This window comes from Callorhinus ursinus, unplaced genomic scaffold (assembly GCF_003265705.2).
Source record: "Callorhinus ursinus isolate GAN/ISIS: 27379988/994484 unplaced genomic scaffold, GSC_fseal_2.0 scaffold6, whole genome shotgun sequence".
Taxonomy (NCBI): domain Eukaryota; kingdom Metazoa; phylum Chordata; class Mammalia; order Carnivora; family Otariidae; genus Callorhinus; species Callorhinus ursinus.
This window is the reverse complement of record NW_027397068.1, coordinates 78663422-78675192: the sequence shown is the minus strand read 5'-3', so window position 1 is coordinate 78675192 and position 11771 is coordinate 78663422. Positions and strand designations below refer to the sequence as shown.

Below are 11771 nucleotides of genomic sequence, written 5' to 3'. Positions count from 1 at the left end.
GTGGTCAACCACTAGGAGACGCCGAGCCTTGGGGAACTGAGCCCACTGAGACATTCAGAGGAACCACCCAGAGGAAGAATGTGGGAAAGAATGCTCATTTTGGACGAAGCCAACACGTTCCATCCAGGAAGTGTGCCCTGATTCTTCTTTACTATTTGCATGCCCATCGAATGTCCTTGGATCTTGACATCCTGCCCCCCTTTCTCAGAGAGTTACCGGCAGTCTTGGATGTCTTGGAAGCTCATGTGAACATCTCGAATTGAAGGGGAAAATTTTAAACTACTGAACAAATTCAGAATGTGTAGATCTCTAACCTACATGATTTTGGCCCAGATATTCTTACTTGTGTCTGGATGCCAACCCTGTCTCTGTGCATCTCTCAAAATCATGGCCAAACCCTCCATCATCTGATGCTCGTGAAGACAACTGGGGGAAGGACTCCATTACTCTGTTTTTACATTATTTACCGGCACGTATGGCTGCAAGTAACAGTAAGTAATTAACTACGAATGAACATGTCAAACCAGAAAAGAAAAATGCCTTGTAGGCTACAGACAATGAATTACTTTTATTCTTGGTTTGCTAATTAGGAAATCTGCAGCATTTCCCTTCGCCTGACACATCTCTGGCTGTTCTGTTGTGCAGTTTTTTATATCACGTGAAGGAATTTATTGGTCCTACAAGGGTGTAACAGTGTCTGTAATTAAACACTTGGCATCGAAACATCAAACATTAATCAACAGAGTAATAAGATGCCGGAGCCTGAGTGAGCCGAGTACAAAGATCCTACGGCAAGGTACCTCGCCTTGAAATGTTGGGCAGATTTTCTTTGGTGTCCTCCCAAAGTCCACAGGTGTGGTGTGCAGGCGCCGGGGGACAGAACAAGGCATGGGGGAAGCGCACAGCCTCACAGGAAGGATGGTGCCGACTGGGAGCTCAGGTATAAACTTGGCTTAAGGAAACAAAGATTCATTTTGCAAACTCAACTGTTTTTGTGTGGAGATGATCTGTTTTGAGATCCCACCAGGGAAAAGCACAAGGAGATCCCAGGTAGCCCCCCAGAGGAGCCCACCCGCCTCTTCTTGTTCATCTGTCATATGCCCCGAGCCCCTCTGCAAACTGCAGCTGACAGGGGCCACGGAGCCCTGGCCTGAATGTGGTCCCCACAGAAGGAAGAAGATCCTCGGGAGGAAGACGGAGGAGAGGCAAATGGAGCCTGGGTCCATATGTGAAGGGCTTCTGAAGCCCTCAGCCCCTGCCTCTGAGACGATACGTGCCCCCCTTTGTGAGGAGAGCGGGTTTGCAACACTGAGTGCAGCATGGGTCCTTCCAGTTCTGCCCCTTCAGCTGGGCTCTGCAGCGGCTAAAGGCGGACCCCAGACCCCCTTGGAATCATTCACCCCAAGCCGGGCTCAGGGACAAGTGCATGGAAGTCACACCCAGCACTGGAGGGGCCCCCAGTGTGTGCCTCCATCCCAGGACCTGCCCCTCCCGGAGAGCGCAGGGGGCCAGGGCTGCCAGGAATGGCCAGCGTGCGTTCTGACCAGGGGGCCCCTGCGCTCCAGACTTCGTATGACTCAGGAGGAAAAGCCCTCCGTCCCTAGCTGGGTTGCATTGCTTCAACAGTCCAGAAAACACATAGACTGCCTACTGTGTGCGCATCTGCAGCAAGGGGACAGACAGGGTAAGCACATTCTGTGACAAGTGGGCGAAGGAGGGAACTCAGCGGCACCCCATGGTGAGAGGGGGCGGTCAGGCCGAACATCCCAAGCAGCCTGTGTTTTCTAAGATCTGACGGATGCCACAGCTTCAGGGCAGAGCAAGACGCCGCCTGGTACTGCAACGTAGGGGGAGTTTTTCCCTAAGGTGAGTGTGAAGGGCGTGGGCCCCAGAAAAGGGGGCTAAGGGGGCGCATGAAGTAGGGATGCACGGAGGCCACAGCAAGGGCCTGGTGCCGGACACCGGGCTCACGACCCTCACGTGCTGAGCTGGGAAGTCGGGGCCAGGAGGTGTGTTCCACTGAACAGAGGCTGAGGACTCATGGGAAGGCCTTGAATGCCACGCTAAGAAGTGTGGCCTTCAGACGTAGACGGGACATTTTGAAGGCTTTCCAGTACAAAACAAAAAAACAAAAAGCCACCACCTTCTTATATGCAGTTTGCCAAGGGGCAAATTCAGCTCTGCAAGTCCTGGGAAGATGGACATTTTCTCTTTGAGTCAGTTCTGTTCCACTGGTGCTTCCTGCAGATGGATGCACGGCTCGGGGGTCTGGGGTAAGGCGTTATCGGACGTGGCCTTTCCCTCGGGGAACTGATGGCTTTAGCGATAAAATAGAGCCTATCATCAATGCAAAAAATAGTGTGCATGGGCTCCGATTTAGAATAATTAAAAATTGTTCTGAGTTTAAGTTAATAACAACGCGTTTCCAAAAAAAAAAAAATGGTTGTGGGGGACGGTCCCTCCTCCAGCACCTGGCTTCGCCCCCTAGAACTACACAGGAGCCCACAGCCACCGCCTGTCCCTAGCTAATATAAACAGAGTGCTTTGCATGTGTGAACAGCACATGAGCGGTGTGACGTGTCCGTTGTGTGCACGGCAGGACGGCGTGTCTTCTTATATATTTGCGGTAGGGCTGAAGGCAAGACTGTGCACAGCGAAACAAGTTAACGAAACCATGTTTCCACACGGGACACATGAACATCAAGGCTGCATATAGCAAATCCCCAGTAATTCCAATGAAGGCAGGGCAGATGCTTTTGAAATTAATGGTTGAGGTTCTGAAAGTAGAGACCTTTTTATAGAAGTAAGCGTGGTTTTATTCCTTTCATCTGTACGCATACGATGTAAACAGAACCACTGGGGAACACATGGACTGAGGTTCTTTAAGAAACGGGTTCTCTGCATGGGTGGAATCTGTGTTTGCTCTTGCAGCGTCTGGTTTCAGGGTCATCCAAGGAGGATCCCTCTCCTTGACCCCCAAATATTTCCCGTCTCAGTCCAGTGACAACTGACATTCGTGGCACTCGGTCGCCTGGTTTAACACTGTAGCTGGATCCCAGTTCACACAGAAGTGGCCTGGGGTTGTTCGTCCTACAGGAGTGGACGAGCTGAAAAGGAGATGTGCGTAGAGAGCATGGGCGCCCTGGTGCCCGACTCTTTCTCGGGGTCCCAGGCTGGAAGGGAGATAGCCCCTCCCAGAGAATTCCCGCTCAGGAATCAGTCTTCCAGGAGAAGCAGTGGGCCCTCAGCGATGGCAACAGGGCCCCGAGTGCCCGGGAGTACCCTCACGGCAAGGGAAAGAATGAGCCAGGACAGAGCGTGACCGGGGCTGACCCAGCTCTAGGAGATCATTAAGCCCCTTGATTATAATAACGACCCAAACAGACGTTTGGGCGCAGCTTCTCAGCATCAGGCTACAGCTACTCCGAAGCTGAGTGTGACATCGGCTGAGTCACAGCCAAGGAAGCCACGAGAGCATGGCCTGCCCTGAGACGTGGGTCTTCGGCTGCGCGTCACCAGCTTCTCTGGGCCTTTACTTGCTCCTGCTTCACACACGGTGTCAGACAGTCGTTCTGTCCCAGCGTGTGCTGTGTTCTCCACCCAGACGAGGCCTTTGAGCCTGGGAATGTTCCAGCAACGTTCCCAGTCACAGACCGTCCCTCCCCTGACGGAGGTGAAAGCACATGAACTTCGTCCTGCGGGCCAGGGTATGCCCCTCCCTTCAGGGAGTAGCTCTGTGCGTTCTGGTTTCCTTCTGGAAGTTATTACGTGGAGGTTGACCTTAGCTTGGAATGCCTCACGGGGACTCTTCATCTGTCAAGGCTCATTGGCCGACGGGCTGTTTCCAGTGTCCTCGGGTCTGTGGCCGTGCACCTGCCACATGCATCCCATGGAAAGAGCATGTGGAAATGCAGGCGGGAGATCACGACTCTATCGACATGACTGTGTATAGATAATAATGTCTTTGTAGTGCACTGGCGGAGAGTACCTATTGTTAGTAATTATTATTACTTGGACACGTTTCTGGGCCAATCGTGATATGTCCGTGTGACTGCCCAAGGAGGCTGAGAACTGTATTCCAAATAACGTGTTTTCAAGCTGGAAGAGAATATTTAATGGCCTCTTTTCAGGAGAAAGTCTGTGGTCCCTGAGAGCTCTTCCAACGGGAGCTCCAGCTACGTTCCGGTTTAGAAACACAGCCGTTAGGTTGACCAGGACCTCCGCTTCCATCCTGGATGAATGGCACGTATTTTAAAATAATTAACATGTCATATTCTGTTTTCATGTTATGCATGTGTGTTTGCATATGATACTTGGCATGACACATTACTTTGCCTTTTAAATCTTAGTATAGCCCAAGTTAATATTTTAATTGTTTATTATAGATGTCAATTAATATAAATTGATGCCTTTGGGAAATAGCCCGGGCTCTCTGCCTGTGCAAATAAAATACCCAGCACTGCCTTAATTATAGAAGTTATTTTATCTTTAATTAATTTCCTTGTAATAGCGGTCATTTCAATTTTCCACTGGTACAGCCTATGTGTCACAGTCTTACAAGTCCAAACACCCAAATAAACATATAGTTACTGATTCAAGCACTTGGAGAAAAGGTGGAGAGGTCTAGTGTTTATTCGGTACAATTTCAGGTTTGGTGATGTCTATTTTAATTGGGAATAGAAATTTCCACTGAATTTTGGGTTCAAGACTGAGAAATGTAAATTAGCCATGAACCTCTTGGCTTCTGACCTAGATAAATGAGATGTTATAATGTTATAAAAAAAAGGAGAGGAAATCTTGGGCAGAAATGAGCAATGGAGTAGGAATCCTATGTCTATCTGTGCTCAGTGTTATGAACCTGCAGCTGAAATGAAGGAAAAATGTATGACATCTTGTATTCCTCTAATTTACAGGAAAAAAATGTAACCCCCATGTCCTCCCCTGCCCCAACCCCGCACTGGTCTGCTGGTTCATTCATTTATTCCACCAACAGACAGGGCACCCAATTCGGGAACAGGGATTAAAAAGCAGCCCTGAGGTTTAACTCGTGTTTCGGTGGGTGAGGCGGACGGATGGCCATGTCAGTGGGTATAAAGGAGGAAGTGCTCTTTTTTTTTTTTTCCATTTTAAGGGGTCCCAATGCTGGCCTGCAGCCCCTGGAAAGGGGGAGACTCACCTGGCGACCCCGCACCCCAACCTCCCCTTGGGAGCGCAGACACGCAGACCCCGCGCTCACTGGACCGGACGGGCCGCCGGCAGCCCCAGCAGGCCCCCTGCGGGTGCGCCCGGAGCACGGGGGTGTGGACTCCGTCCCAGTCACATCCTGCCGACATCCGAGTCCAGCCGGCTGGCTCCTCGGGGTAAACGAGCGTTACTCTCGGGGCCAGCACAGAAAGGGTCAGACCCGCACGGTACTTAGACGCAAAGCCTCCTTCCCTCACAACTGTAGAGGCATGTGATGCTGCTTCACGGCAGCGCACACAACCTGACCCCGCCCGCGACCCGGAGCCCCACCGCCGGGGGCCCCTCACTCTTGGCTCCTCCGAAGGTCGTGCACCCCAGTGGTGCTCGTGGGTGTTTCTTGCCTCCTCTGCAGGGCCCCCTGGCTTCCGTCCAGAACCACCCAGGCCCGGACCCTCTGGGGCCACTTGCTCCTTCTCCTAAAAAGGTCACGTGGTATTTAATCATACAAAACATATGAAGGACAGGGACACCAGCAGCCACCACCCCACTGACACGGACAACCTTGGTGCTGATCACCCCGCGTAGGGGGCACGTCTAACCCTCTGCCGGGCTTTGATAGTCCTCCCCTCCTCCCTCCCCTCCTCCCTCACTTCCCCCTTCACCTCCCCATCTGCTCCCCCCTCTGCTCCTCCCTCCCCTCCTCCTTCAGCAGCAGGAGGCCAGCCTCTGGACACCATAACACAGGGGAAAGACACGTGCGCTTCATGGGTGCTCCTTCTATGTCCATGGACCACGTGGCCACACCCGGAGCTAGAGCCTACCCGTGGCTGGTCCTGCCGTGACCATGAGTGGCGTCACCTTGTCACCTTCCTCCTTCCTAGAGGATTTATTTTCCCTCAGCTCAGACCAAGGAAGAAAATGGGTGATTATGAAAATCTCCATGGATAACTTCACTTTTACCCACGAGGAAGACAGACAGTCTCTTCCGAGATGAGACAAGGGTGACTGTCGGCTCGGCTGCCCCACTCCGGAAAGGGGCCCAGGCTGTGTGGCTCCAGCACCCACGAGCACGCCGAGGAGGTTTTGTCCAGTTTCCTCCAGCAGAGAGCCTTTGCCCCACAGGCACGTGTCGCTGCCTCATCTAGTTACGAGAACATCTTCACTCCCCTTAAAACGAGCACTTCCTCCTTTATAACCACCAGCAGCACCACGTAATGCTGTGTGCGGGCCCCGATGGTATGCCTTGCCACGGGAACGGTCCTCTGCTGGCTCCTCCCCACTCGGTCATCACCACCCGTGTCATCTCCCCCACAGTGGCCTCTTCCTGCCAGAGACTCAGTCCTGACATTCTCCTCCTGGGGAGGGCTTCCGAATTGGTCCCTGACCATTTGCCATCCCTACACCTACTCCCCCCACCACATGCTTTCCTCAATCAGACAGAACTATCTGCTGCTGTGAGCATCGGTAAGTCTGAAAGAGGCAGGATGAAAGAAATTTCAGTAGCTCTCCAGACGAAGTCTTATTGAGCAGAGAAAACTCGTAATGATGCATTTGGTTTCTCAACGAAATTTTAACAGGAAGATGATACTCAGCTGAAAAAGGATCCAGGGCCAATGGCTGCATAAGCGGCCCTAGTAAGTATCCACAGCCTCATCAGACCATGTTCTTCACCTCTCAACAGGACACCTGACTGGCTTTCTTGGTTCCGTGGTGAGAGGAAACCCAGGTTTGCAGACCGCCCTCAAGAGCCGAATCTCCTGGTCTGTCCTTGTGCACTGACCCGCGGAGCTGGGAGAAAGCCAGGCTCCTAGAGGCACTGAGTGCTGACCCCCCACGAAACAAGGCTCTAGCCAGAACACCACACTGTCTCCTCTTGATAGGCTTATTTCCAAGGCTGGGAGGGTGGACGGGTGCCATTCAATCTGGTTTGTCTGACTCAATATTTCCCACACAGCTTTTGTGAAATGGTAGCTGACAGAATAGAAATTTTAAGAGGGTTTCATGATCAAACAAGCTTGGGAAAGACGGCATATTTCTTGGAGCTAGAAAGAGAAAAAAACACTTTCAACCGTGTTTCATCCAGCTTCCGTAATTACTGTGACTCTGAATCTTCTTCCCCTCCCCCCGGCACACATGCGTGCCCACACACACACTGTCTCTGCTGTAATACCTGTTAACGTCGTCAAACATAGTTTGAAAACATTGCTGTAAATTGCAAAGATTGAATTTCTCAATCACCGTGCCAGATCTGTAAATTCTGCGTGCTCCTCCTGGTCATAGCAGTAACAGCACTGACAAGGTGCTCATTCATCTGCTTGTGTTCACAGCTCTTTTGGACACAGTTTTGGAGCCACTGCCCAGCCTGTTAGCAGCCTCGGGATCAGAGGCCAGCCATACTCTGTGGTTGGCTTCAGATTCGGAAACAAGGTCTCTGGGAACAAGGTGTCTCCTTCACTCCTTGACTCTGCCCAATTTCAAACCTGGAGAAGAAGGTGAGTGAGCAAGCTGGACCTCTGTCCCTCCCTCTGTCCTTCCTGACCACTTTCGCTCTGGCCAGACTGACTTCACTGAAAATGCAGTACCAAAATTTCCTCTTGTGGCATCAATCAGAATCTCCCAAACACCACAGAATTTCCACCAAAATAAGCTCTGTATGCCTCCTTAAATGATAAATTGTGCACCAGCAGTACTAACATTATCAAAGAAACAAGTCCAAATTGCCTGAACTTGGAATTTTTGGTGAGCACGTTGTTTTAGGACTTTGGAATACCAACATCCCCCCCAACAGGTTTTGACTTTGTCACCCTGCCTCCCCCAGGTCATAAGGAAATGCCATGCCTCATCATCAGTTTTGATTCTCTCAAAAGCTATCTTATTTTCTTTCTTGGAAGTTTCAGAAAAATGCCAAATATGCACTTTCTGTGTATCTTGCAAACCACGAGGCACAATCTTCACATGATCTTTGTTTTCACAGAATGTGAAAGTCTTAAAAACTAAGATTTTTCTTAACTATTTTTCTTGCAAGTTACCATGTGTTTGAGGGAACCCAGCCTCTGACCACTAGGGATATGGGGGAGTTACTGGTGGCCATCACAGGTGTCTGATCCAAACTCCTTAAGCTTCTTGGGCCAATAAGACCCCTGCTAATCATATTAACAACAGTGTTTCATGCTTTTGCATGTCCAAATTCATCTAACTATAGACAACTTGACATCTGCTTTTTCTAAAGAATGTTCCTGGTTTAGGCCAACAGGATTCACCGCACCTCCAGCCCTAGGGCAGAGTAGCCCTCAGGAGTATTGATGGTGAACTGCCAACACTTTGAACATGTCTCTAAAAGGGAGAAATAGGCAGGTAATGTCTGGAGAGACAGACTGCACAGGGAGGGCTGGGTCTGTTTTTGCAGAGGGAGCAGAGAAGTGGGTATCTGGTGAGGCCGTCTGATGTGCGGGAAGGCACAGACCAAAAGACTGGCCATAGGACGTGGAATCTTTTATGGGTAAGCTCCTCTTGATGGCGATCCCCCCTGCCCACCTGCTAACGCATTTCCAATCATCAATTTTTAGAAAAGAAAACCATATTTCATGGCAGAGGACAAAGCTCCGGGGCCCATCCTGAAGCCGCCGGTATTTCGCGTTGATGACAGCACACCCGAAGTGGTGCAGAGTGTCCTGCTGGAGCGTGAGTGGGACAAGTTCGATAAAGGAGAGCAGAACGTGGAGGACTGGAACCTGTACTGGAGGACCTCCTCCTTCTGGATGACCGAGCGCAGCAACATCAAGCCGTGGCAACACCTCAACCACCACCCGGGCACCACCAAGCTCACCAGGAAGGACCATCTGGCCACACACCTGAAGCACATGAAGAAGATGTACGGCCCGCCCCTGTACGAGTTCATCCCCCTGACGTTCATCATGCCCAAGGACTACAACAAGTTTGTGGCCGAGTACTTTAGGGAGAAGCACGTGCTGGGCGCCAAGCACAGCTACTGGATTTGCAAGCCTGCCAAACTCTCTCGCGGGCGGGGCGTCATCATTTTCAGTGACATTAAAGACTTAATCTTTGATGATACATACGTAGTACAGAACTATATCTGCAACCCTCCCCTTGTGGGCAGATAGAAATGTGACCTCCGCATCTACGTTTGTGTCACCGGCTTTAAGCCTTTGACCATTTATATTGATCAAGAAGGGCTAGTGCGGTTTGCCACGGAAAAGTCTGACCTCAGTAATCTGCAGAAAAATTATGCCCATTTGGCCAACAGCAGCATCAATAAATCTGGGGTCTCGTATGAGAAAATCAAAGAAGTGATTGGTCACGGCTGCAAGTGGACCCTCAGCAGATTCTTCTCCTACCTTCGCAGTTGGGATGTGGACGATCTGCTTTTGTGGCAGAAAATCAACCACATGGTTATTCTCACGGTGCTCGCCGTTGCTCCCTCGGTCCCCTTCGCGACCAACTGCTTTGAGCTCTCTGGATTTGACATTTTGATTGATGAAAACTTGAAACCGTGGCTTCTAGAGGTCAACTTCAGCCCCGCCCTGTCCGTAGATTGTTCGGCGGACGTATCAGTGAAGAGGAAGCTTATCCATGACACCACTGAGCTGATTTACTTGCAGGGTCTAAGAAACGAGAGGCCAGATGTCGTGACAGTGTTGAGGGGAGCCGCAGCGTCTCCCTCGCCAAGCCGGACGCGGGGAGACTCAGCAAGGCTTGTAGCACTCTGTCCCGTGAGTCCCTTTCACAGCTCACAGGTAAGACATTTAAGGATGAATCTGCTGTGAAGAAAGCCGTAAAAACACGCCCTGAAAACAAACATGCCTCCCAGCCAAGGGAAATGACAAGCAGGAAGAAGGACCTACTTCGGTCAACAAAAGAACCCCCCAAAACCAAGCCAAAGCTAAAGGGTAGACACCTGACCCATAAGACGCTCTTTCCATTCATGTCACTCATTCAGTCGTGTGTGGGCAAGACCAGCATCTCCCTGTGCGTCCCCTCGGACAACAGCAAGGTGCCAGATCTCCAAGCAGGGAACTTTGTGCTCATTTTTCCTTTCAATGAAGCTACTTTTGGAGCTTCTAGGAATGGATTAAATGTCCAAAGAATAATCCAGGAGCTCCAGAAACTAATGAATAAGCAACATCCCCACCTGGTGGAAAAGGGAGCAAAGAGAAGGTGAAAGGGTTTCGGGGAAACCAGGGATTCCTTTGCCAGGGACAGCAATGGCTCAGCCCTTGACCTCTGCATGCAGCACATCGACCACGTCACTGGGACCCCTGAGTGGCTGCGTATGTAAATATAGCGACTCTGCAAATTTGGACACGTTCAGGCGGTGATTAAATTATATGACATGAGTGGTTTGTTTGCTCCGATTTCTTGGGAGAATACCACCCAGGCTCTTGCCTGCACTTGGAAATGCTTTAGTACAATTATACAGTGCACTTATTTGAACATGAAAAGAAAAGATTATTAGAACATTTTTAAGGACTCTTATGTGAGAACAATACAAAAAAAGACCAAGGGTTAACTTTTTTGTTTTTTAACACACCATTTTTTTGTTCAAAATTATTTTTGTCAACTTAATGATTAAACAGTCATCCGGGGTGAGGCCAATTGCTGAAAACCTCCCCCCAAAATACCCAAATGACTCTCTCAGTCCTAGGTCCTGGGCCCTAACTCAGACACTGTGCCACATAGCTTCCCACTGGGGACACCCATCAACCATATTCAAAAGGTGGCCCCCTCTGGGTTTGTCCCCTCACTGATAGGTTACCATCCAGCATGTGACCTCAGAACCTTCCAGATGCAGCCATGTTACCATTCCTGCCTCATAAGAAAACACTGACGAGTCCTAAAACACAAAGTCTCCAGCATTTACTTGAAAACATTATGCTGAGTGAAAAAAGGCCAGACACAAGAAGCCACATGTTGCAGGATTCCATGCCGACGTCTGGAGTCGGCAAATCCGCAGACACAGTGCAGACTGGTGTTTGCAGGGCCCGGGGTGGGGGATGGGAGAGCGACCGCGAGTGGATAGGGGCTTTCCTTTTGGAAGACAAGAATGTTCTGGTGATGGTTGCACATCACCATGAATGAATGTGCCAAATGTCACTAATGGGAAATTTCACGTTATGCTTATTTTCCCACAATGAAAAAGTTAAAGCACAAGTTAAGACAGGCAGGACAAAACATAGACTGGGGACGCAGGACGCACAGCAGGTGATGCAACCATAGAAAGAGAATGCAGGGAGTGATTGCTCTCAGTACCAGCGTATGAATACATACTGCAATTGCACCTGCAGGTGCCCTCAATGGCTAACGAAATTCTAGTGCTTGATCTGAATGGTTCAGAAAGAAAGGGGGAGAGAAAAAATCCAGCACTCTCAACATGAGGCTGTAATGCCTATTTTGTTCATTGCCTGGTTTCATGCATAAGTCCATTTATTTGCTCCCAGTCTTGTTCCAGGAAACATTTAAAGGAGTCGAGTGGGAATGTAAGTGCATCAGGATTGTTCTGATCTTTTACATCAGTTTTCCACTTTATAGTATTTGGCAAATGAAGAAAAGGTTCTTTTCCACAGACATTG

The 11771-nt window shown here is 50.1% G+C and overlaps 1 protein-coding gene across 1 annotated transcript; it reads left to right on the top strand.

Annotated features, from left to right (window-relative positions):
* TTLL2 (tubulin tyrosine ligase like 2) lies at positions 1-10525 on the top strand. The gene is given in 4 exon segments (XM_073893518.1): positions 1-1866; positions 7512-7676; positions 8751-9816; positions 9819-10525. Coding segments are annotated over 2 exon segments (1593 nt in total). The 5' UTR covers positions 1-1866; positions 7512-7676; positions 8751-8768; the 3' UTR covers positions 10364-10525.
* The last annotated feature ends 1246 nt before the right edge of the window (positions 10526-11771 follow it).